This window comes from Eurytemora carolleeae, unplaced genomic scaffold, assembly GCF_000591075.1.
Source record: "Eurytemora carolleeae unplaced genomic scaffold, Eaff_2.0 scaffold1599, whole genome shotgun sequence".
Classification (NCBI taxonomy): Eukaryota; Metazoa; Arthropoda; class Copepoda; order Calanoida; family Temoridae; genus Eurytemora; species Eurytemora carolleeae.
Window position 1 is genome coordinate 19,354 of NW_019397498.1, and position 26,656 is coordinate 46,009.

The following is a 26,656-nucleotide window of genomic DNA, read 5'->3' on the forward strand; positions in this document are numbered from 1 at the left end:
CATTATCATTATCATCATCATTATCATTATCATTACCAATAGGAATGTAATAATATCATTATCATTATCATCATCATCATCATCATCATCATTATCATTATCATTATCATTATCATTATCATCATCATCATCATTATCATTATCATTATCATTATCATTATCATTATCATTACCAATAGGAATGTAATAGGATAGATAGATAAAAGAAATGGAATGGAGCGGCTTTAGGCTCGAGTCTCGAGATATTTAGGCAATCTCAGACACACTCCCAGTCAGGCAGTATAATCAGGCGGAAAAAGGCAGAATGGGATCTAAGAATGGAAAGCCAGTCCTGACAGAGCAAACTGCCGATGATCTGTCCATGTATAGTGGATTGACTCCCATTCAGGTTTTTTTTTTAATGGACTGAGGACGTTTTTTCAATTGCAACCCGCCTTTTATAGAAGGTTTTACCAATTCACAGTGATACCTTGTACACCTGTATCTGAATCGGGCATGTCACTTAATAACTGTAAAGTCATCTCAAATTACACCTAAAGTCCCATCAATCTAAAGTGTGTTGTGTTAAAGTTGTTTTTAGCAAATTTAGTTTAAAATGCAATAGCTGGAAATTTATTAATCTGCCAGTAAACAGAGTCTATAAATTCAATGTTTAATAATAATAGTGTTTTAAAGTTTACTTTATGTAGACTAAATACTGTTAAAAGACTTAACAGACAGTTTATATATACCAGGATACTATTAAAAGACTAACAGGCAGTTTATATATACCAGGATACTATTAAAAGACTAACAGACAGTTTATATACCAGGATACTATTAAAAGACTAACAGACAGTTTATATATACCAGGATACTATTAAAAGACTAACAGACAGTTTATAGATACCAGGATACTATTAAAAGACGAACAGACAGTTTATATAGACCAAGATACTATTGAAAGACGAACAGACAGCTATATATATAGACTAGGATATTATTAAAAGACTAACAGACAGTTTATATAGAACAAGATACTATTAAAAGACGAACAGACAGTTCATATAGACCAAGATACTATTAAAAGACGAACAGACAGCTATATGTATAGACCAGGATACTATTAAAAGACTAACAGACAGTTTATATAGACCAAGATACTGTTAAAAGACGAACAGACAGCTATATATAATATATATACATCAGGATACTGTAAAAAGACTAACAGACAGTTTATATAGACCAAGATACTGTTAAAAGACTAAAATACAATTTTTATAGTTCAGAATACTGTTAAAAGACTAACAGCCAGTTTTTGTAGTCCAGAACACTGTTAAAAGACTAACAGACAGTTCATGTAAAGACCAGTAAACTGTTAAAAGACTACCGACAGTTTATAGAGCAGAAAACTGTTAAAAGACAAACAGACAGTTTATATAGACCTGGAAACTGTGACAAAACAAACAGACAGTTATGTAATTAAAGATACAATAGTAAAAAAAATACATAGACCAGCTAAAAAGTTTAGTTGACAGTGCGAAAAATGACTATTAAAGACATACTTGAAGTCCAAATCTCTGTGAAAGATTGGAAGCCGATGAATATAAGACTATTAGAGATGTTTAAACCTACACGTGGGGTTTCTAGTGTCTAGTTGTACTCAGTTATTTAAATGCAATGTGTGCAGAACTAAGCTGTGGCAAATTTACTCTAGCAATATTTTAGCAATCCTAACGATTTTACAGGGTTGACTTGGACTTGGATTTTACTTCATAGGCATTTTTACTTTTTTTGCAGTCCAATCGTATGACAAATGTTTTTTTCGTAGTATTTGGCAACATTTCCATAGACTTGGACGCGAGAACTTGCTACCTTTGAATCATTGTGCCCCCCTCCCTCATCCCCCCCCCTACTCTCTTCTTATCTTACTTTCTCCTTCTTTCTTTCCTTTTTTACTTTTACTGTTTTCACTTTCATACATTCCTTCCCCTCTCCATCTACTCATACTTTTTTCTCCTTCTTTTCCACTTTTTCCCACCCTTAGCGTCCCACCCATTTTTTCGTATTTTTGAGGTATTATCTAGCTTTCCAATTTCATAATTCACCCCCTTCTCTTCCTTTCCCTTCTCTTCCTTACCCTTCTCTTCTTTCCCCTTCTCTTTCTTACCCTTCTTTTCCTTCCCCTTCTCTTCCTTCCCCTTCTCTTCCTTACCCTTCTCTTCCTTACCCTTCTCTTCCTTACCCTTCTCTTCCTTCCCCTTTTCTTCCTTACCCTTCTCTTACTTCCCCTTCTCTTCCTTACCCTTCTCTTCCTTCTCCTTCTCTTTTTTACCCTTATCTTCCTTACTCTTCTCTTCCTTTCCCTTCTCTTCCTTACCCTTCTCTTCCTTCCCCTTCTCTTCCTTCCCCTTCTCTTCCTTACCCTTCTCTTCCTTCCCCTTCTCTTCCTTACCCTTCTCTTCCTTACCCTTCTCTTCCTTACCCTTCTCTTCCTTATCATTCTCTTCCTTACCCTTCTCTTCCTTATCCTTCTCTTCTTTCATCTTTTCTTCCTTCCCCTTCTCTTCCTTCCCCTTTCTCTTCTTTACCCTTCTCTTCCTTCCCCTTCTCTTCCTTACCCTTCTCTTCCTTACCCTTCTCTTCCTTACCCTTCTCTTCCTTCCCCTTCTCTTTCTTACCCTTCTCTTCCTTCCCCTTCTCTTCCTTCCCCTTCTCTACCTTACCCTTCTCTTCCTTATCCTTCTCTTCCTTCCCCTTCTCTTCCTTGCAGTAGTTCAAGTTCTCAGATGAATTAAATTTCGTGACTGTAATTTGCACCACATTTTTATGCTCATCTTTAGCAGAGCGTGTACAATTTTGCAAATTTTCATTATCCGAGTATTCGTTATTAAGGGTTTCACTGTAACATTTTATTATTGTGTAGATTCGTGAGCATTTTGATGCTTTTGTTGCTGAGCACCCAAGCGGAAAGATGAATAAGAAGGATTTCCGTGAAATGATGTCAAAGGGAACTTTTTAGAATAAATCTTAATTGAAAGATAAAATGTCCAATTATGTGTTTTGTTTACAACTTCTTTACAAACTAGTTCATAGAACTACAGAATATGAAATCAATAAAGAATTCCTTTTCTTTTTTTGTTAGTTCTAAAGATCTTGATTTTAAAACTATTTTTGTCAATTCAAAAGAGCTTGATTTTAAATTTAAAGTGTCTGTAGAGAGGGACCGTCCCTTTCCGCTTAAATTCTAAACGATAAATCGGCTTTTTCTTCGCCCACAGTTGTCTTTGAAAAGTAAAACTATTACCAATCAACAGCGAATAGGCTGTTATAGTTTATCCTGAAATTACGAACGGTCCCTTTAAAGAGCAAGTTAAGCGCATTTGATGTTGTTACAAAACAAATAGTTTTTTCCAGGAATTTATTTTCGTATTATTTTGCTCAAATTTAAGATAACCAAAAATGTGTGGTTTTGTTTTGTTTACATGGATAATTCAACTTTGTCAGATAAATATCTTAAATTTTCATATTTTTGCAACTACAAACTACAGAATGCTTTTTCTTATACATTGTTTTTTCATACTCAAATTTGTCAAAAACCGGAATTTTTTTGTAGATTTTGTTTTTAATAAAAAGTTGTGCATCAGGCCCTCCCTAAAAAAGATGCAAGCAAGATGGAGTCTCATTTATTCAGGTATCATGAAAGAAAAAATAATTTTCAATGAAAAGAAAATTTTTGGAAATTTTTCGTATTTTTAGGGTTTACGATACAAGCGAGGATGGTGTCATCGAATTTATCGAGTTCATGGTGAGTTTTGAAATTTATTTTCTATCTTTTCAAATATTTATTTTCTTTATCTTTTAGGTCGTCTACTACATTATGACCGATGGAACCCCACAGGAAGTCCTAGAGAGAATATTCAGGGTGTTTGATGTTAACAGGTAATCCAACCCGCCACCAGGATAACATGGCACATTTGCATCCTTATTGATAAAAAATGATAATTTACTAGAACCACCTTTCTAAAAAAATATTTTGAAAATTTTGTTTTCATTTTTTCTTGTCAATTCAGTTGTCTGAACAAATACAGTGCATGCAAACTTCAGTAAGATCAAAAACCACTGTAACGTTCTGACTTAAGAAGTTGGTTATTCTTCTAAATAGTTGGAGGGGCAATATAGATGGTTGTTAAGTTATTCACTACTATTGGGTCCTGGTTAGTGAATGTACTCAGGAATATGCTGAGAATATGTCAAGACATTCCTGAGGAACTCTTGAGAAAATCTTTGGAAATAGTTCCCAGGAAATTCCCAGGAATTGGTTCTGGAGAACTTTTCGCTGGAAATTCCCAAGAAGTTCCCCAAATTTTGTCGACATTTTCTCCGAGTTTTCTACATAATTGGTAACAAAAAATTCTCTGGAATTGGTTACAAGAAATTCCTTGGATAGGGTTATGAGAAATTCCTCAGAATGGGTTTCAAGAAATTCCTCAGACCTGGTCATGAGAAATTCCTTGGAATTGCTGTCGTTATTTCACCGGATTTTCCTGTGAAAGATTTCTGGGAATTTCCGCGGATTTCCCGCAAAATTATTACCTGGGACAATAATTATTCTATAATTACAGTGACGGAACTATCACTAAAAAGGAGCTGAAGAGATTGATTAAGGTAAATTAATTTCTAATCCCCTAGGCTGAATATTATGAATTTGAACCACCACATGCTAAAAGGATCTGAACATTTTTATCAAAAAAAGTGCCATATAGTCCAACCCCTTACCAAAACTAAAGGGAAGATCATTTTTATATAAAGTCTGGTATAAAGGTTCCTCCCTTAAGATCCAAAAGTTTTTATTGTCTGCCATTCTTAACAGCTTCAGGAAAGGTTCCGAAAGGTCTTTACGGATCCAGATGGAAATCCCACTTATTAAGGACATGTATGGACTCCTGAAGGACGAGAATGCTGAACAAGCAAGTCAGGATTTTATCACCAAGTCAGCATTTGCTGAGATGGATCAGGTTTTAAACTTCAAAATATCATCATGACCAGTCCTTTTTAAAAAAAAAGTTTCCTTTCGAAGTGAACAGTCACTTTTTTGCAACATTTGCTTAATATATTTTCTTTAAATGTGATTTATTTCTCAGTGATCTTAGACCAGAAAAAATAATTAAATATTTGCACGTTGCCATGCACGTGTGAATAGAAATCATTCTTTTGAGGTATGATACAGGGTGTCCCAAAAAACATGGGAATTCAGTGACGAATTCGATATCGTCTTTGTTATATTTATTTTAAATAACTGAAATTGTACCTGCACTGCAGTAAAACCATGCTGAGTAATAGTTTTGTTCTAAAATTTCCTTGACAGAACTCTGAAAACTAGATCAGAGATTGGTTTCTGTCAATGTTTTTGTTCTGAAACTAGCAAATGACAAATAAAATGAGAAAAAGGATCAAAATATCCTTCAATCTTTTTTCATCTGTAAATAGGCTGGCAATATTAAACAGATATGTGTTCAAGGGTACAGTATCAAAGCTTGCACACATAGCCTTCAGGTCTTGTTCTTGTTCTCTTTGTATTTGTTGTACAGATGATTTTCATCATCCTTCAGCAAGTTTGTACTCTTCTGTGAGAGAACAAAATTAGCCTCAATCTCGGTTGAATGGGGCTGGGAAACTAAAAATTTACCGAGTTTTCTATTAAAATTTGCCGATTTTTTAAAAAAATGTTGGAACATTTCCATGATTTGTAAATTTAGATTTATGAATTTTATTGATAAGTTTTGATTTTGATACGTTTTGTAGTTTGATAAGTTTTGTAGTTGATTAGTTTTGTTTTGATAAGTTTTGTTGTTAGATAAGTTTTGTAGTTTGATAAGTTTTGTAGTTTGATAAGTTTTGTAGTTCGATAAGTTTTGTAGCTTGATAAGTTTTGTGATGATAAGTTTAGTGACGATATGTTTTGTATGGGCTCCAATATGAGTCTCATGTTCATATCTGGAAAAAAATGTTTTCGAAATTTGTCTTGCTTTTTTTAACCTCTATTTTTTCCAATGAACTGGCCTTGAAAAGTTGGACTCATAGAGATATATGTGTACCACCGTATCTTATCTCAACTCTAAGGGCAAAATTTATATAGACAAAAATAGCCCTATCGGTTATAGGGTTCATTGTGTATTTCTTCAAGTAAAAAATGCGGTTATAAAAAAAATTGATTTCCACTATAGAAACAGATTGTTTTTTTAACACATTTCCACCCTTGAAACAGATTATTTTTTTACACATTTCCACTCTAGAAAAAAATTATTTTTTTTACACATTTCTACTCCAGAAACAGATTATTTTTCTAAACATTTCCACTCTAGAAACAGATTATTTTATTGCACATTTAACTCTAGAAACAGATTATTTTTTTTACACATTTCCACTCTGGAAACAGATTATTTTTTTAAACGTTTTCACTCTAGAAACAGATTATTTTTTTACACATTTCCACTCTAGAAACAGATTATTTTTTTGCACATTTCCACTCTGAAACACATTATTTTATTGCATATTTCCACTCTAGAAACAGATTATTTTATTGCATATTTCCACTCTAGAAACAGATTATTTTTGCCAAAGTAGGTTGGTGCAGTTCTTGGAATTTAATAAAAGTATTGATCAAACATGCTTAAACTTCCAAAATTTTCAGAAAATACAAAACTAAATTTTTTTGAATAAATAGTGCTAGTTTGTGCGAAATCTCAAAAAGTTCGTTCTTCATAATCAGCGTGTTTTTTTTGTCCGATTTGAAAAATTTTAAACATCAAATATTATCAAAATTAAGATTTTGTGCTTTATAAGTCGTTGGGAAAAATAATCATTCAAAACTAACTTTAGATGTTTTAATATGTACTAATTTTAGGGTTCTTATGGACTTGATGCCGCTAGCTTTATTCTGATTATTTTTGTATTGTTAAATTATATGTGCATGGCTATTGGAATAATGATAATTAATCTATAATCTTAATTTTTTAAAATCGATGAAGTTTCTTTCGATTACAATTCCAAAAAATTACGTATAACTAAAAAAAAGCGTTTTACAGCACTAAATTGTACATGGCTAAGGCTACACAGAAGTATAATTAAGTTAGTGAGGTTATAATCAAAGGCCAAGGTAATTATTTTATTTTGAAAAATATTTAGCTTTAGTTTGGGTTAACACTTGAATTAAAGCTTGTTGGGAAGAAACTTTGTATGCTTTGATTGTATTTTATACAAATTTTCAAAAAATATTAATGATCAATTTAATTTCAGGTTATTGACATCTTCGCTGATGACGAGTAAGGAGAAGACGACATCCAAGAGAATAATTGCTTTTGTAACAGTTTGCTTTAACACATTTTAACTCTTTATTTTATTTCATAAATAAATGTATGATTTTAATAACATTTGAAATTATATTTATTTCTAAAAAAATTCAAGTGGCCCTAAATGCAAATATGGCAATGCCCGATCTTCACAACCATACCTTTAAACCTTTATCTGATCAGAGCCCGTTCCATCAAAGTGAATAAATACTAAAGTGGAACAGACTAAGGCAACGACGACAGGTTTGGCCATAAGGTTTTATTTGGTTTGAAAATAATTTCATGAAAAGATTTCGTTTGGAAAGTAGGACTAGAAATATTAGACTAAAGACCCATGTAAATGTCGTCTTCAGATAGAACTTCGAAATTTTCGCGATTTAAAATCAAAAATTTTTGTACGTTTCTATGTAGTTTAAATGTAAATACTATTTAGTCGCTTAATCAATTCAATTGATTTTGCCTGGCACTTCTAATTCTGAAGGAATTTATCTTTAAAACTGCTAAGTTTTGTTTCAAATCTTATTCAATTTTAAAATATGTTTGTAAATTTCTTAAAACAGATCTATGTTATCATCCAGAGGCGTATTCAGGGAGCCCGTTCTCTCCATAATAGTGTGTAAACGTGTAAGTAGTGGTCGTGAAGTGCACGTACTTTCGGGGACGATAGTTTGGCCGCTAGATGTCTCACGCAAAATTCTTATCTGATACAGGGTGTCCCAATAAACATGAGAATTCAGTGACGAATACGATATCGTCTTTTTAAATAATTCTTTGATTTAGTATAGTGATACCTACTGAGAAAGCTCTAGTCTGTAAGAGTTTCGTCTGTTATAGTTAAAATTTGTTTTTTATATTTTGACTGCATATAAGTGTGTACTTAGTAAAACAAGAAAATTACAGTATACAAACAGAGTAAACTTGTCCGTCTTAACTGTTCATCTTGCGGAGACATTATAGACACATCTTAACAGTCTTTTACCCTTTTCATAAAATAAACTCTAGCAGACATAATGATATTATTGCTTTTGAAATTAGGTATTACAATGCTAATTCATAACAAAGACGATATCGAATTCGTCACTGAGTTCCCATGTTTTTTGGGACACCCTGTAGATAGATAAATGTATAGTAGTTTTTTAAGGCTAAATGTGTTTTCCTGAAGTAAAAAGGCGCAAGCCACTGTTTTGGAGAAACCACAATTTTAAATATTATACTAATTCATACTTTTTAAGGGAATCGGAATCGGAGTTGAGCCATCTTTGCATAGAGTGTTACTAGAATTAAGCTTACAGTCCCTCAAATATTTTTTTCTGATACAGGGTGTCCCACGAAACATGACAGATGGTGAATATTTTAAAACACGTGGATTTAACGGTTCTGTTCTGTCAATATTTCAGAAAACTGTGACTTTCGATCACAATTTGACCCCTTTTACATAATTTTATAGCCTTTTATCAAAAATATCTTTTTGTTGGCATATACATTTTGAATGAAAAAGTATAAAACAAACAAATCTGTAAGTCTATAAAAGACTGTTGAGTTATAGACGAAAACACGTTTGATTTCAAATAACAGAAACCGAATGCTTCTCTCTCTCGTTAGTTCGGGGTGAAAATGTCGTCTTCAATAATTTTTTAAGTTGTTTGATACCATAGAGAATAATAAAAATATTTCAAGGCAGTCATATTATAGTAAAGGAGTATTAGAGTAAAATATTATTTTAAAGTAAATAAACTGAAAACAAATAAACAGTTAATACAGGTTATGGGAGAAGATATTCAAAATTATTCACCAACTGTCATATTTCGTGGGACACCCTGTAGATGACAAATTATCAATCATATCATTTATTTAACATTCAAACATGCTTATTAAATAAAAAAATGTATTACAAAAAATAATGCGCTTTCTTGTTTAAAGTGACCTTTTATTTTATTTTATACTTAGAGGAGAAATATCACAGAAAACATTTCCAAAAAAAAACAATATGCTCTTTAAAATGTAATACTGAAGACGACTTTCTATTTCAATTTTGATATATATCATATTTTTAAATATCATGGAAACAAAGAGTTTAGTTGTCAATTGAGATAGTTTCTTTGTGAACTTTTAATTCGAAAAAAAGTTGTAAAAAATCAAAACTGAAATAAATATTGCCTTCATTGTATTGATGTAATCGCCAACCACTAAAAAGTTTATAAATTATTATAACTTGAGAACAAAAACAAGAAGAGCACCAAAACCCCCGACTGTAATTAGGAGCAGAATTATACCACAAGCTGCCATAGCTCCAGACGAATACCCAACTTTGTATGTATAGCTGCCACTACCAGAGTCAATCCTTGAACCAATATCTTGCAGAGAATTTTTCTAAAAATATTATAAAAATATTAAATTGAAGAATTTACGATTTTGTGTCATTCAGAAAAATTGTTTTTGGGAGATAGAACTAAATAACTTTGATTTCCAAGAACAGTCGTCCTCGCAAGTAGCAATACAATGAAGACGACTTTTGATTTTAATTTTGGTTTCTATCAAAAGCTGTTAAACAGCGTGGATAGTGGCTACACATGCATACAAATCAAGAGAAGCTGTCAAATAAAAAGCTTCTCCTTGATATACTTTTTGTAGTTGTAATTCGAAAACAGCTTTTTAACAATTTAACACAAAACAACTTTGTTTGCATACATTTCTTTTTAATAAATGAAACAAAGACGACTTTCATTCCGCTTTATACTGTTCTGACTTTTTATTTTATTTTTAGGTGTCAAACCTAATTAGTGACAATGACGTGGTTAAAAATTAATTTTATCATTCTTTTTCGTCGTGAGTCATTATATTATTTATCGTCGTGAGCCATTATATTCTTTTTTCGTCGTAAACCATTATATTCTTTTTTGTTGTGAGCCATTATATTATTTTTCGTCGTGAGCCATTATATTCCTTTTCGTTGTAGGCCATTATATTCTTCTTCGTCGTGAGCCATTATATTCTTTTTTTTCGTCGTGAACCATTATATTCTTTTCTTTCGTCGTGAACCATTATATTCTTTTTTTTCGTCGTGAACCATTATATTCTTTTTTTTCGTCGTGTACCATTATATTCTTTTTCGTCGTGAGCCATTATATTCTTTACCGTCGTGATTATATTTTTTATCGTCGTGAGCCATCATATTCTTTATCGTCGTGAGCCTTTATATTCTTTTTCGTCGTGAGCCATTATATTCTTTATTGTTGCGAGCCAATTATAATCTGTTTCGTCGTGAGCCATTATATTCTTTATTGTTGTGAGCCAATTATAATCTGTATCGTCGTGAGCCATTATATTCTTTATGGCCTAGCTTATTAACCGTAGCACTAGATTTTATTCGATTGTTTAGGCCAATGCGGGACCTTTCATGGAAATCTATAAGTCATGCATTGCTTGTCTGTTTGTTTGGCTGTTTGTATCCAGTAAACGTCAAAACGGCTGAACCGATCTGGCACATTTCTTAAATCCTACCTCTGCCATCGCCATGATTGTATCTCCTTTTCCGTCATTTTTATAAACAAGAATTGAAAACCTTCCATTGTTAATCTCAGTCTCTAAATTTGTTCTCACCTGAACAAACTTCGCTAAAACATCTTGAAAAAATTGTGAAAAAAACCGTGAAAAAAATTGTGAAAAAATCATGGAAAAATCGTGATAGTATGCTGATTCATTTCTTAGTTCGGAATTTATTCATACATGGCCGGAGTTGATCTACATTGGTTACTTATAAATGCTAAACATTCAGAGACGACATGGACGTCTTTTGAACATGTTGTTCTAACGGAATGTATGAATGTCTATAAAACAGCGTATGTATAGACATGTCTCTCTCAGTTTACTTGTATTCAGTTTATGACCTTATATAAAGTTGTAAAGTAGCTTTGCTAAGCAAAGCAACCTAGAATCCAAAAATGCTTGATTCCTAAAAAACAGTTTAAAATTCTGTAGTACTTTAATGGGACTGCCTTCACAACGGTATTCTTAAAAGCTTTGATCAAGTGAATAAATTAGATTTCAATGTTTATCAATGTTTCAATGTATAACTGATAACGGGTTCTCTACAATTCTACTGTAAAAAAAGTGTAGAAATTAAAAGAAATAAACTCTTTGAAACCTAGAAAAACGAAAATATCTTTCACATTATTGAATATGTAAATGTATCAAGGGTACTGTTGTGAATCAAGCATTGCCATCTTTGCATGGAGGTTCCCTTGCAATTTGGCTTACAGTCCCTTTAATTTTTACCTCTTGTAAGGGTCTAAAAGCATCAGGATTATCGTTTAGTTCATAATCAACTCCTGGAGGATATGCAACCACTGTGAAGATAATGAAGAATGCACTATTGGAGAAATCAATGTCAACCTGAACAAAATCAATGTCAACCTGAACAAAATCGATGTCTACCTCAACAAAATCAATGTCAACCTGAACAAAATCAATGTCAAACTGGACAAAATCAATGTCAATCAATGTTCAGAAAATATATGCAATACAATTCCAAGCATTGTTTCTCTGATAGAAGTTTGTAAATGGACATTTTCATGTAATCTTTCATAAAGATGTTTTTAAAAAATTTCAGCTTGATTAGCCTGTGACCGAATTTAATGAATTTGTGTTTGATCGATGAACTACTTACTGCCGGTACAAATCTTGAATCCCCGATTCACGGGGATTTGAATCGGTAATTCAGGATTTAAACCGGCTTTAGGAGTTATCTTTCTAATTCATTAAAATAGGTCCCTAAGGAAAATATGTGTGTTCTCTTTTTGAAATTATAAGGCCGGAAAAATAAGATACTGTAAACTTTTTAAACGATATATTCTGTACTATTACAATTGTAATCTTGCCAGCCAGTATAATAGAACACAGAGTACAATATTAACCTCTATATTCTGTACACTGATAGGTGTAATCTTGCCGGCCAGTGCAATAGTACACAGAGTACAATATTTACCTCTATATTCTGTACTCTGATAGGTGTAATCTTGCCAGCCAGTACAATAGTACACAGAGTACAATATTTACCTCTATATTCTGTACTCTGATAGGTGTAATCTTGCCAGCCAGTACAATAGATTTCCTTGTCTCTAATTCAAAGAGTCCAATAGTGTTCTCTATATCCATATCCAGAGTCCAACCTAATCTCATCTAATACAAATATTTTTAAATGGATTGTTAACAAAAACGAAATATATAATCATTTTTTTTAATGGGAGAAAACGTTCTTGTTGTCTTTATAAAACCGTGACCACAGATTTTTATGGATGTTTAAACACCGAAAATATCTCTGCCAATTCTTAGTAAAAGATTCAAAGCAATTTAAACTACGATTTGTTGGCCGCCAGGTGTCTCTGCTCTCGATGTTTCTGCATGGCTCCACGTGGGAGAGACACACCTAGCGGACAAAAAATCCTTGTTTTATGTGCATTGAATTTTAAAAAAATGTAATATATTACGAAATGTCAACTATATTCGAAGGCGTCGAAAAAGTTTGAATGATTTGTTTGAAATTGAATTGATTTTTTTTTCGATCCGAGTTGAATATTACAACTTTTAAATTTTTATGGATGCTACGTTCAACGGTATGAGTCGTTTTTTTTCCTTATAGACGCAACAGATAGAATCAAGGTTAGTTGCATCGAATATATCATCGAATATTTTTCTACGTAAGCCTATACCCCTTTCATTCCCTTTAAAAGATAAAGAAAACAGCGCTAAATTCTTAACTGGTACTTATTTAGAGATCACAGGGTACCATTGCGAATCGGACACTTTACTCCTTTCTAGAGGGGGGAGGGGGTCTACAGACCTTCAATCCCTCCATGCACAGATAGTAATGTCCGACTCACAATGGTACTAGAAAGCTTTGTCTGCTCAAGTTTAAATAAATTTTAATTTTAAATTTTAAAAACTTTTTTTTAATTAGGGGTTTTTCTTTAAAAGTGACTTGCGCATTTCTATACAGGAAAACATAATGGAATTGTCAGAATTGAACACTTTTCAACCTAAGAAAACCTAGTTTCTATCTCATTATCGATCAGATAAAGGTGTTAACAGTACGCTAACAGTCCCTTTAAGAAAATGTTCTCGTTGCAAAAAGTACTCACTATTAAATGCATCTTCGAATTATCATCAAAGCAAGGAGTGATATCAAACTTCTGAGGATCTGGCCTAGGATATTATTAATATTGCTATTACTATTATTAATATTATTATTATAATTATTATTATAAAAAGTCAACCCATCCTTCTATGAAATTGAGAAGGACGCTCCTGTTTACCAAGCATATCCATGGATAATGTCCCACATTAATGTCCCACATAATTGACAGCATTTCATTAATTATCACAGAAAAAATGGATTAAAAAGTTAGATTAGAAAAAATTGTTTACAAACAATCAAAAATTCATCTCGAAATATAAAAAAAAAATTAAAGAAAGAAAATATGTGACTAACTTTTATTTTCAAGATTTCTAGCATATCCTTATTTTCAAAACAAAAATATGATTTGAACTAAATTAACTGTTTATTTCACCTATCTGTTTTAAAATTGAAGTAGCTGGAAGTAAATCTGGACCCTGAGGGCATGTTGTAATCCTGATTCATTAACATTAAACAATTAATAAATAAGATATTAATATATTACAATGTAAAAATATCGAGAAATTGTCGATTCTGACATTTTTTCAGGGTCAAATGTTTTTAATTGATGAAAAGCGCTGAATTCTAGAGGAGCAATCTTTTATTACAGAAAATATTCAATCAGATATCAGAGAACGATAAACAAAATATTCTATCAGATGTCAGAGAACGATAAACAAAATATTCTATCAGATGTCAGAGAACGATAAACAAAATATTCTATCAGATGTCAGAGAACGATAAACAAAATATTCTATCAGATGTCAGAGAACGATAAACAAAATATTCTATCAGATGTCAGAGAACGATAAACAAAATATTCTATCAGATGTCAGAGAACGATAAACAAAATATTCTATCAGATGTCAGAGAACGATAAACAAAATATTCTATCAGATGTCAGAGAACGATAAACAAAATATTCTATCAGATGTCAGAGAACGATAAACAAAATATTCTATCAGATGTCAGAGAACGATAAACAAAATATTCTATCAGATGTCAGAGAACGATAAACAAAATATTCTATCAGATGTCAGAGAACGATAAACAAAATATTCTATCAGATGTCAGAGAACGATAAACAAAATATTCTATCAGATGTCAGAGAACGATAAACAAAATATTCTATCAGATGTCAGAGAACGATAAACAAAATATTCTATCAGATGTCAGAGAACGATAAACAAAATATTNACGATCTTAAAATTGTCACTCAATTCCCACGTTTTTTGGGGACACTCTGTACATTGATAATACTTTATGTTTTTTTGCACACATTACTAGATCATGTTCTTAATCAAGAATTAAACAAATATCGTCTAGAAATCGTATTACCAAGCACATTGATTTATTGATGTTTTTCTTACCAGAGTAGGATACCGAATAATTTTGGCTGGGATTAATCTTTCTTGCTGTTCCTGGTTAAAAACAAATATGGCGGCCAAACTTTTTTGTTTTGTTTTTAACAATTATCTGTTCTATATTTATATGTTTAAAAAAGGTTGTAAAATCAAATATATTTATATTTGGTTATATATATAAAGGTGGCTACATGATTTTTAAAGTCACGATGAAAGATCCATATTATTTATGTTTTCTAAAAAAGTAAATTTTCTGTTTTTAATTATTTTAAATAACAAAATTTGTACAATTTCTAAATACATTTTAAGTGGCTGGATTTCAAATTTGTGACGAAATCACATTTTACAGAAATTTTACTTAACAACACTTCCAAATAAACAATTTTCCTCAAACTTTCAAAATTAAAAGAATATTTGTTTTTCCTGATTTTCTACTTCCCAGAATGACGACGTCAAGAATACAACAGTTGTATAGTTTTCTTTTGTCGGGGGCTCCTGGACTCGGGGAGGGTGCAGGTGCTATAGACAATCTCAGCTTGGGAATTTTAGATTAATTTTATATTTAAAAATGCATGATTATGAAAAAATGAAATGAGAAAAAAGACAGAAATGCAACGATTTAGAGCTCATACAACTAGGATAGAAACATGAACTTTATAAAAAGGGACTGTACGCGTGATTTTAAGTGAACCTCATTGTAAAGATGGCCATGACCGATTTACAACGGTACCCTTGAACCCGTACAGGAACTGTAAGTTTAATTTCAAAAAAACCCTTCTCTCAAAGATGGCTAGGTACCAGCACAGTGAATCCTTTTACCAAAACGTTTTTTTAAATAAAAATTTCATATTTTTCTTTAGCTTTGATTCCTCAGAGACAGGTCCTGTATGTATAAAAGAATCCACAATAAATCCTCTCTCGGAGTACTGAACCAGAAATATAAATTAAAACAATTAATAATACATGATGCCTTCAAAAAAAAAACAAAGGTTGGTCCTGAAAAGCGGTATTTTTTAAATAATCATGGTTTTTTTCATTTGCTTCTGTTTTTTTCTTGTAAATTTCCCTTTTTCAATCTCCAGAATGTGCCCCTACCGAACACCACCCCCATGCCCCCACTCCTTTTAAACGCTACAACGAGAACCAGAAAATCTTGGACTTTTAGACTCAAGGTATGACTTTAAATAGTCAAATGAACAGTAGAGTCTACTGAGTAGACACATAAATTTACAAACAATTTTACTTGATACGTGATTCAATAACTATTTGCTTTGTAACAACGTAAAATGCACATTGTTTTAATGTCGTCTTCTTATTCCAAAGTTTTCTGGCACTCACTGTATACATCTTTGAGCGAACAGATGTTGTATTTATGTTACCTCGCCATTAAAAGCAAACGGCATATCGTCAAAGAACATGTTCAGAGGATTGAACATGTGGAAGTGCCCATGCCCATCTTTACAGGACAAGCATTGTGTTTATTCTTTCATTTTTTTTTTTGATTTTATTAAATAATTTTAACTGTTGCTACATGTCTTGTATATTTGAAATGATGATGATATATATAATGTTTAAGATATTTTGATGCCAACAAGATTTTAAAATTTTTAATTTTTTTTACTTCTTTGGTATTTAAATTTATTCTTTATTTGATTGCAATGCTTTTCTAAAAACCTGGTCCGTCCATAGACTGAAAATAAAATAGTAAAATTATAAAACAACAATTTTTAACTTTTTTATATTGTTTTACCTCATCCATGTACTCAATTGAGCAGTTTCCAAAAGTTCGATCAATAGCATATTCTAAACCTAAACATAAAATTGGGATTTTTTAGACTTCTTTATGGGATTTAACATATTTCAAAACAGTAAGAAGCACTTAAAAAATTTGAAAATTTTTAACAGATAAAAAGAAATATTGACATATTTTTAATTTATTCTTCGTACAGAGTAGAACAAAAATTTCACGAATTTTTCAGTTGACATTTATGGAAAATAACAAGTTTTTCATTGCCATAAACTCTTTAAAATCATTGTCTGATCAAGTATGTATTATATATCAATGTTTACAATTTTAATACCTGTTAATTTTCAATTATGTTTTCCATACAAAAATAATTTTGCGTATTAATAGAATTATCATTTTAGAGACAATATATCTTCTACATCGTTGATCAGATAAAGGTTTCCAGGGATACCAAGAGGGCATTGCGCTTGAAATTAAGCACTTGAAATTAAGAATACAGTCACTTTAACTACATTTACAACGGGGTTACAATCCCTTTAACTACATTTACAACGGTTACAGTCCCTTTAACTATATTTACAACGATTACAATCCCTTTAACTACATTTACAACGATTACAGTCCCTTTAACTACATTTACAACGATTAAAGTCCCTTTAACTACATTTACAACGATTACATTCACATTAACTACATTTAAAACGATTACAGTCCCTTTAACTATATTTACAACGATTACAGTCCCTTTAACTACATTTACAACGATTAAAGTCCCTTTAACTACATTTACAACGATTACAGTCCCTTTAACTAAATTTACAACGGTTACAGTCCCTTTAACTACATTTACAACGATTAAAGTCCCTTTAACTACATTTACAACGATTACATTCACATTAACTACATTTAAAACGATTACTGTCCCTTTAACTACATTTACAAAGATTAAAGTCCCTTTAACTACATTTACAACGATTACAGCCCCTTTAACTACATTTACAACAATTAAAGTCCCTTTAACTACATTTACAACGACTACAGTCCCTTTAACTACATTTACAACGATTTAAGTCCCTTTGACTACATTTACAACGATTAAAGTCCCTTTAACTACATTTACAACGGTTAAAGTCCCTTTAACTACATTTACAGCGATTACAGTCCCTTTAACTAAATTTACAACGATTACAGTCCCTTTAACTACATTTACAACGATTACATTCACATTAACTACATTTTAAACGATTACTGTCCCTTTAACTACATTTACAACAATTAAAGTCCCTTTAACTACATTTACAACAATTACAGTCCCTTTAATTACATTTACAACGATTACAGTCCCTTTAACTACATTTAAAACGATTAAAGTCACATTTACTACATTTACAACGATTACAGTCACATTAACTACATTTACAACGATTACAGTCACATTACCTACATTTACATATACCTGTGTTGTAATCATGAATGTGTGTTATAACTCCGTGAAAGTTTTCGTATGGGCTTCCTAAACATTTAACAAAATAAATAATATCAAATTCATATCATTTTAATTGGAGTATTCTCCGGAATAATATTGTACAAGTGTCCCACGAAACATGTCAGATGAAGGAAGACTTGATTGTCGTCTTAGATCTTTGAAATTAATTGCGGTATTTTTTTCGTCTACCTATGTTTGCATGCATGATTCTTATTCCATGGTGTCTGCTTTTTTTGTGATGTCGATATTACCGGAGATAGAATTTCGAGCAGATTTCAAATTTTCATATATCAGCTAATATTTCAAGCAAGGAAATTCAAAATTTTTTGCTCTTCTAAATAGCTCTACACAAAAATGAAAGCATGAAAAATGATTTAAATCTAGCATTAGATATAATATATTTCGACATTATTTGATGACTTTCACATGATCATCATATCATGCTAACAATAATTACAAATAATTTTGTTTAAATATGAATAGGTTTACCTATCTGTGGGGGTCTGTAATCAGCGCGACTTACTTTTAAATCATAATCAAACCTAATCAAAATTAAACATTAATTAAACTTTGATGGTTAAAGGTGCACGTAACGATTTAAAAAAAGTTAATAAAGTACGTCGGAAAAAAGTTTCAAAATAGTTATTTTTTACTTTTGACAATTATTAACATGTGACACATGTTATCATATTCATTTTTCAAGGACTTTTTATATATTATATATTATAGTATAATTAATAAACAAGTTATTAACCATTTCTGATTTTAAATATATACTAGCAATTAGGGTTTCCAGCGAAAAGGAAAAATTTCGCTTCAAGCTGTTTCGCGAAAAAATGCGAAATGTTCGCATTTTTCGAAATGCGGAAATTTATAAATAATATTATAAAACTTTAAATATTGAGCAGAAAATTCTTTTGAGCAATTAATTGCTGGAGCTATTTTTCACAAAATTTTTGCATATCGCGAAAATATTTTCGCAATACGCATTTTCGCGAAATTTTCGCCATTCGCATTTCTCTTCGTTTTCGCTTCATTTATTTTCGCGAAGTTTCGCAAAAAAGTTTGCGAAATGCGACTGAAAATTTTCGCGAACAGTTTTGTTTTGGCTAATTCCCACTGGTTCATTTGGTCAGATGGAAATACAGTGTGCAAACTTAATTAAATTTATTTTATTTTAGTTAAAACAATAAATAACATTACCATTCTGATCTGGGTAGGATGACGAATGTTTCTTTATCTTCTAGCGTGTAGCTGAAAACCATCTCAGAATCATAACTAGACAAAGCAAAATTTGTAAAAAACAAAACAAAACACAGAATTCAACAAGGATTTAATGCAAGGAAAGTTATTTCAGAGGTGTACGCATCTTTTGTACTGCAGTGTACTGTCGCTGGGCGGTAATGTAATTGTAAACACAAGACGGATGTCGAAGCCTGACATGGGATCCATCTTTCACATAAATAATCAATGAAATATTCTACTCATAGGAAACTATTATGTGAATTATCAAAATTATCAAAATTCAATGCTTTTATCCTCCTCGAATACTAAACGAACAATGAGGCATCTATTCTTGTTTACAAGTTCCGCCCAGAGAGAACTGGTTTCAATATGTACGTTTTATTAAACGTTATGCCTGAAATGAGATGCATGGGTTTTTTAGGATGTTTCACATTTTAATCCGACTTAAAGAATAACGTTTGTTACAGTGAGAACCGGAAAACAGCTGGTTAGAAAGACGACATCATAACATTTTTTTTGTATTTGATGTTGTTACAATGCAACTATTGTTAGTAATAACTTATCAAACCTCTTATCAAGTTAATGGGGTCTGTTTACATTAAACAATTTCTGTGTCTCATATTCATTTAAATTCATTACTTTAGTCAATAAGTCGTCTTCCTATTCCAGAGTTTTTTATTCTCACTGTAGTAATAATATTCTGAATATCTGTTAATAAGATAAAATTCGTCTTTTTTACATTATTACTCAGATAGAATTGTTCATGGGATATTTGTTATAAATCAGAGATGCCACGCTGTTAATGCAGAACCAATTGAAATTAATTTGAGACTTTCTTTAAGGGAGTATTCGCGAAAAATGAAAGGGGGTATAGGCTAACGGCAAACAAGTATCGATAGTGATCGCTACTAATCTTACCTTTATCTGTTGCGTCTATAAGGAGAAAAATGTTAAAAACGACTCCCACCAAAGAACGTATAGCGTCCATATACAAAAGTTACAGCATTCGACTCGGATCGTAAAAAATCAATCTAATTCCAAACAAATCATTCAGATATTACAACCTATTATCAATGATAATTTTTTGCCGTAAACATTTTCTTTAAAGACGACATGAAATCCAACCTGAAATGATTTGGTATTTTTGGAAGTTTATCTTCCATTTTTCTTCCTTGACACCAGAGTGCAGGAGGGGGCTGGAAAAAGGAGGATGGAACTGTCACCTAAATAAGAATGCAGAGGTCACCAAATAATAGTGGAATATGATGGCAACACTGTATTCATGTCTCTTCGTTGTGTTTTCAATATCGTGCGTAACCGGAAATAGATTAACATTTAACATGACGACGAAAAGTTTATGGCTGGTCGAAGCAAAAAATTGTTCCCGGAAAAACTGTCGACATTTTTTGGAAAATCTACCAGTTTAAATGTACAGAAAAATCCACGAATATTTTTATTTTACAATTACGAAGAAAAATTGTCGGTTTGTTATTAGGAAAAAGTAAGATAGAATTGGCTTAGCGGCTTCCGCTTTTTGACAAACAGAAGTTTAACTCTCAGCTAGAATCTTTTTTAAAAAGCTTTCTAGAAACTTTCTAGAAACATTCTAGAAACTTTCTAGAAGATGTTGAAATCAGGGGAAAAGTTATGGTAATTGCTATTAAGATTTTATTTGAGCATATCAAATTGTATTTGGTTTTAAAGAAAATTATCTATCGGTTAGATCGTAGAGTAAAAACAACTGTTCTACGTTAAGAATGTAAAATAAAATTCAAATAATACTGATATTCGATCTGATTTGCTTTCTCTAATCATTTTTTATTATTCATCTCTTAGTTATTAATTTACAAATAACAAATTCATAAATCTTTAATCCATAAGTAATCTATATATGATTAAACATATATGATATGATATATGTTGCGTATAGCCGGTCAAACGGCTGGACCGATTGGGCTGACTTTTTTGTGGACACTCAAGCATTTGAATTTTTCTCATTTTTTGAATTTTTTTTTCTTTTTTTCATTTTTATCTAATAAATCATTTAGCAGTTTATAATTAATGCACTAGCAGTACACTGGATAACTTTGTAATTTTTGCTTATCCTATTTGTAAACGATGCTGATTTGTTTTTTTAATAAAAGTTTGAAGAAGAAGTATACTGAATTAAAAAAATCATCTTATAAAATTAAAAATACCTCTAGAAATCCAGCATAGTCTAGTATCATATTCAGCTGAACATTTTTACCATTGATTTTCGCAGTTCCCTGTATTATAAGGAATTTAAATAACATGTTATTGCTAAAATATTTTTTTTCTTTTACTTTTTTTTGCAAAATGGGATACGTCATTATTTTGCCTGAAGGGAATACAGTCAACAACGAACACAAAAAATCTTTAAGGAATCATCCAATTTAGAACTTTCAATATTTTACATTTTCTTGTGAATAAATAATTTGCATAAATTTGGAGATAACGTAACACAAGTAACCTTTAAAGGGACTGTAAGTGTAATCTTAAATGACCCTCCATTCAAATATGACAATTCCCGATTTACAACAGTACCCTTGAAAGCTTCATTACACTTTTACAGAGATACCGCAATTGAAAAAATAAATGTTTAGAAAAAGCAAAAACATTGATATATAATTCATACTTTATCAAACAACTCTTTTTAAAAGTACAATTGTAAATCGGACATTGCCATCTTTGCATCAAGGGTTAATTGAAATTACGCTTACAGTCGATCCCTTTAAATGACTTATTCCCAAATAGTATTTTCCAATGTAAACTTTTGAATTTTAGGAAGTTGTACATTTAGAAAACTTTACATTTAGGAAACTGTACATTTCGGAAATTTTACATTTAGGAAATTAAGTACATTTAGGAAATTTTACATTTAGGAAAGTTTACATTTAGGAAATTGTACATTTTGGAAATTGTAAATTTAGAAAATTGTATACTTAGGAAATTGCATTTAAGAATTGTACATTTTGTAAATTTAGGAAATTGTACATTTCGGAAAGTGAAAATAAAATCGTATTCAAAACACNAAAGCAGTTTTAAGAAAACTATATAAAAACAGTTTATTCATTTTTTATATTTGAATTCCAGGTTCCTGAATGTCTACAGAGACTGGAGAGGAAGTGTTAACCCCCGAAGTACTGTCCCATTTCGTCAGATCTAAAAATTATATGAATGCAGGAACAGTTGCTCGAAACAAGATTCATCAAAACGCAGTTACTGGAAACTGAAATTATCATAAGTATTATTCTAATTTTCGTAAATGCTTTAAAATCAAGGACATGCCCAGTGAAAATAATCTTGGCGTTATTTTAATTTCTCGAAATGTTTTTTGTCAATCATATTCGTGAAAAATCAACGATATTTAAAATCCCCAATGTAAATCATTTTAAACCATTTTAAACGCAAAAAAAGCTAAATTCAATTTCTAAATACACAGATCCCATGCATAATATTGGAATATAATATTCACTGAGCAAGAAAATAAACTTTAAAGTGACTTTCGGCCCAATTTATCGTGATTATCTATTTATCTTAACTCTAAACAGTCTGGTTAGNAGGTGGGTGGTGGGGTCTAAAAAACTATTTTTTTTTTTGTCAAAGTTACCTGACCAATAGTATTTAATGTTAAGTTTAGCTTCCCAGGAGGGAATCTCCCACATCCCATTGAATTGGTTTACATTTATTCCTAAAAATATTACATATTACATATATTCCTAATAATATGACATATTACATTTATTCCTAATAATGTGACATATTGCATTTATTCCTAATAATATGACATATTACATTTATTCCTAATAATATGACATATTACATTTATTCCTAATAATATGACATATTACATTTATTCCTAATAATATTACATATTACATTTATTCCTAAATATATTTCCATAAAAGTGAAAACCATCGTTATCCAAACCTTGTTAAAAGCTGTTATAGAAACAAATAATATGAAAAAGTGAGAAAAGTGGTGAAATTAATCTTCAATATTTTAATAACAAAACATGTTTTTTTTTCAAAATTCAAAATTTAGATTCTTGTGCTTAATATAAAGGTCAATTGGCCTGGTTTACACTGAACTAGACACAAGGAGAAGGTCAAATTAATGCAACATTACTGCAAATACGACTTTGTGACATCGTAACTCCTGCAGTTTTGAGTTTGCGCTCAACTAAGAGAAAAGCAAAGGAATTAAGTGATTGCCACAAACTCTGATTTTAATAATTCCTATTTATTTTCAACCCAATGTAGTAGATTTTATATATTTCAAACTGTGAATTCTGCTAGATAAAATAATCTAAGTTTGAAAAACCAAAGGTTTACACCATCAGGTTGTAAAGATATAGGGATCAGAAGATTTGAGTTTGTGGCAGAGACTCAATTCCTTTATCCGGTCTTATCTTAAAATTACAAAACATGATTGCTCTATAAGATGAGTAGTTATGATTAAAAACTATAAGATTTCTATTTTGCGTTAAATTTACTTTACTTTGACGTGAATTAATTTTATAAAATCCTCCAGGACAAGAGAAATTCAAACTTAATTATTTATGAAATAGAACTTACCGTTAATGATCGTATCTTTTTCATAAGTATAGTTTTTATCCCCCCAATGCAACATGTGTGCCACACTTGGAAACTAAAAAAAGTATTATTATTATTATTAAAGGGAATGTCGAGTGTCAAATGACTAATCCTTTCTCATTTAAACTCCTAATGATACTGTTTAAAAAGTATGTCTACAGTCCTAGCCTTTAAGTAAGAAATTTAGATGATTTGAAATTGTGTAATAATTATTTTTTTCGGAAAATTTATTATGTTTCATTTCAATTTAAGTAAAAGTTAAAACTAGCAAAATGGTTAAAATTACAGTTTTGTTCGAAATATTCTGTAATTGTTTCAAACTTTAAAATATTTTAAATTGTAAAATAATTTTATTTGAAAAATTCTTTTTGAATAAAATTTAAAACTATCAAAATAGTTAAAATTGTGAACTACTTTTATTGGAAAAATTCTGTTTGTTTCAATTTTAGAAAAAGTTAAAACTATCAAAATAGTTAAAAATGTGTGATATAAAAATCCAAAAATTTCTGTTTGTTTTAATTTTAGTAATAGTTAAATCTATCAAAATAGTAAAATTGTGTAATATTTTTATTCAAAAAATTAAGTTATGTTTAATTTTTTCTTTCAGAGTAGTTAAAATTGTAAAATAGTTTTATTCAAAAAATTTAGTTTGTTTTTATTTAAAGCAAAAGGTAAAACTAGTTGAAAAAGTTGAATTGTTTTGATATTTACTTACTCCTTCCCCTGTAGTCATGTCAAACCCAAAAAGCCAATCTATAAAACTGCCAGGTCTAAAAAAAATGTTAAAAACCTTAAATAATTAGGAATTCAAATTTATGACAACAGATATTCTTAAATGATGATTTTTGTAGTAAATATCTTTGCTTTTTACCGCTAATCTTTGCAGGTCTTTCTTTTTCGCACTTTTTAATATCATAATCGTAAAAAAATACCAGATTTTTCTTCCTCGGTTTTTATTGTATTTCTAAGTTTTGACTAGCCATACACCATTTTTGGAATTAGTTCAACAAAAGAGGTTTGGGTGTCAAGCGTATTAGCCGTCTTTACGTTAGATATACCTATTTTTATCAGCAAAACATGATATTCCAGATTTAGCCCCGCTAATCCGATATTTTTTTATTTTTATATTTAATTTTAAAAAATTATGATTTTTTTGTGTTGCAATTTGATTATGAGTATCAAAATTAAATTAAATGGAATTAAAAAGATTAATTAAATATTCTGATGGTTTTAATAACCGGCCACAAAAACAAAATATAAAAACATTTTTACTTTTCTATCATAAAAATAAAAAAAAATATGCTAACTCCGCTAATGTCTGGTTTCCAAATAATTTGATCCATGTCCAAATAATTAATTGTCTTGTTGTCGTAAACGAACTGTTGCTCTAAAACAAATAATAGAAATAAATGTATAAAAATGTTATCGTTATTTCAAGTTTCCTCTTTTTATAGAGAGCGTGCCTGTCCGATTTTCAATGGCACTCTTTTAACCTGCATCCCGGGGACATGTGATTCCAATCGTTGCACTATCCGATTAAACCAGTACAAGGATTTACAGGTCTAGTTTAATCGTAACACTTACACATTAACTAGTACCACTTACACATTTCTTTGTATCACTTTCAAATCATTTACGTGTGTCACTTGAACATTTTTCCTTCTACCACTTAATCATTTCCTTGTATCATTTACACATTTACTTGTACGACTTACTACCACTTACACATTTCCTTGTACCACTTACACATTTACTAGAACCAGCCCGTCTGAAAAATAAGTTTTGTAGTGGACCCAGCGCGTGTTAAGCAACAAAATTAGTACATGATCGGATAAAATGTGTGAGATATTTTTTCTAACATAAAAAAGTTTTTCCTGGTTTGTATCTGCATGATTAAATCTCAATGTCACTTTAGTAGTGAAACTGGAATAATTCACTTTTGACAAGAATATTTAAAAACCGTTGATCAGACGAAGGTATAAAAGGAACGATTTAAGTGGGACTTTTACACTTTGAAAAAACGGTTGGGCACTTGATACTTCATCTTCAGATTTCCTTCACATATAGCATCCTATAGTTTCAAATTTTAATCCCAAACACTAGATGTCATCTTTTCAAGATTTAACGGTTTTTCGTTCACATTAACCCTGAGGCATGAGGCCTAAAGGAGTATTGTGAATGCTCTCTCTGTTTTGTAATTCAACGCTGCCTGCGCGGAACTCCTTTGAGCTTCTGCCTCAGGGTTATTGTTATCGAAAAACCCTTAAACTTCGAAAAGACGACATTATCTATCTGTATTGTTAATTAATATATGGTCCTATCATTTACCCTAAATTCATGAACAAGCTTATATACCTTGATAAACAGTGATCATACTCCTGGTCTTGAGCTCGTCCACTGTCTCGAACATGGAGAATGTTGCAGTAAATGGTTCCTGTCCCTCCTCTAGTGTCTAATAACAACATATTTTATCATATGCAAGGATGGATCATTTTCACTTTTGTGAAATACGATCGTTTCTTTTTGTTGACGACGAATAAAAAACAAATAACGAAATGGTTGTTTTTAAAAACGATATTTTTTTTTAAAAAGATCGTTTCTTACAATCAAAAAACGAAGAAGTCGTTTTTTTAGTTTTAGTGTGTGGTTTCGTTAAAGATTTTAATTTTTTTCGTTTTTCATTTTTGACGATCGT

At 30.9% G+C, this 26,656-nt stretch overlaps 2 protein-coding genes across 2 annotated transcripts; one reads left to right on the forward strand and one right to left on the reverse strand.

Annotated features, from left to right (window-relative positions):
• The first annotated feature begins 244 nt into the window (after positions 1 to 244).
• Positions 245 to 5,039, forward strand: LOC111714593 (neuronal calcium sensor 2). Its single transcript, XM_023489735.1, has 7 exons — positions 245 to 388; positions 2,906 to 2,989; positions 3,627 to 3,673; positions 3,739 to 3,787; positions 3,845 to 3,921; positions 4,605 to 4,647; positions 4,911 to 5,039. The coding sequence occupies exons 1-7, from the start codon at positions 305 to 307 to the stop codon at positions 5,022 to 5,024; spliced, it is 498 nt and encodes a 165-aa protein (XP_023345503.1). The 5' UTR covers positions 245 to 304; the 3' UTR covers positions 5,025 to 5,039.
• A 4,198-nt stretch (positions 5,040 to 9,237) lies between these two features.
• On the reverse strand, positions 9,238 to 25,127 carry LOC111714594 (uncharacterized). The gene is made up of 22 exons (XM_023489737.1): positions 25,020 to 25,127; positions 24,677 to 24,731; positions 23,944 to 24,016; positions 22,977 to 23,057; positions 22,464 to 22,528; positions 21,544 to 21,612; positions 20,471 to 20,568; positions 19,304 to 19,378; positions 18,590 to 18,642; positions 18,071 to 18,127; positions 16,618 to 16,676; positions 16,542 to 16,557; positions 16,247 to 16,323; positions 15,737 to 15,793; positions 15,291 to 15,386; positions 14,874 to 14,924; positions 13,898 to 13,959; positions 13,469 to 13,532; positions 12,387 to 12,509; positions 11,607 to 11,723; positions 10,833 to 10,931; positions 9,238 to 9,701 (listed from the first exon to the last, which is right to left on the reverse strand). Exons 2-22 carry the CDS (start codon positions 24,692 to 24,694, stop codon positions 9,537 to 9,539), a joined length of 1,575 nt encoding a protein of 524 aa, XP_023345505.1. The 5' UTR covers positions 24,695 to 24,731; positions 25,020 to 25,127; the 3' UTR covers positions 9,238 to 9,536.
• Positions 25,128 to 26,656: the final 1,529 nt, after the last annotated feature.

What these genes read in the sequence shown, in the direction of transcription:
- LOC111714594 (XM_023489737.1), bottom strand. An exon ending in ATTCGAAGATGCATTTAATA is followed by an intron (nt 12,510 to 13,468) that starts GTGAGTACTTTT and finishes TATTTGTATTAG; the next exon opens with ATGAGATTAGGTTGGACTCT. An exon ending in TCAGAGTACAGAATATAGAG is followed by an intron (nt 11,724 to 12,386) that starts GTAAATATTGTA and finishes GATTTTGTTCAG; the next exon opens with GTTGACATTGATTTCTCCAA.
- LOC111714593 (XM_023489735.1), top strand. Translation starts at nt 305, where the DNA reads ATGGGATCTAAGAATGGAAAGCCAGTCCTGACAGAGCAAACTGCCGAT. An exon ending in TCCGTGAAATGATGTCAAAG is followed by an intron (nt 2,990 to 3,626) that starts GGAACTTTTTAG and finishes GTTGTGCATCAG; the next exon opens with GCCCTCCCTAAAAAAGATGC. An exon ending in AGGGTGTTTGATGTTAACAG is followed by an intron (nt 3,922 to 4,604) that starts GTAATCCAACCC and finishes CTATAATTACAG; the next exon opens with TGACGGAACTATCACTAAAA.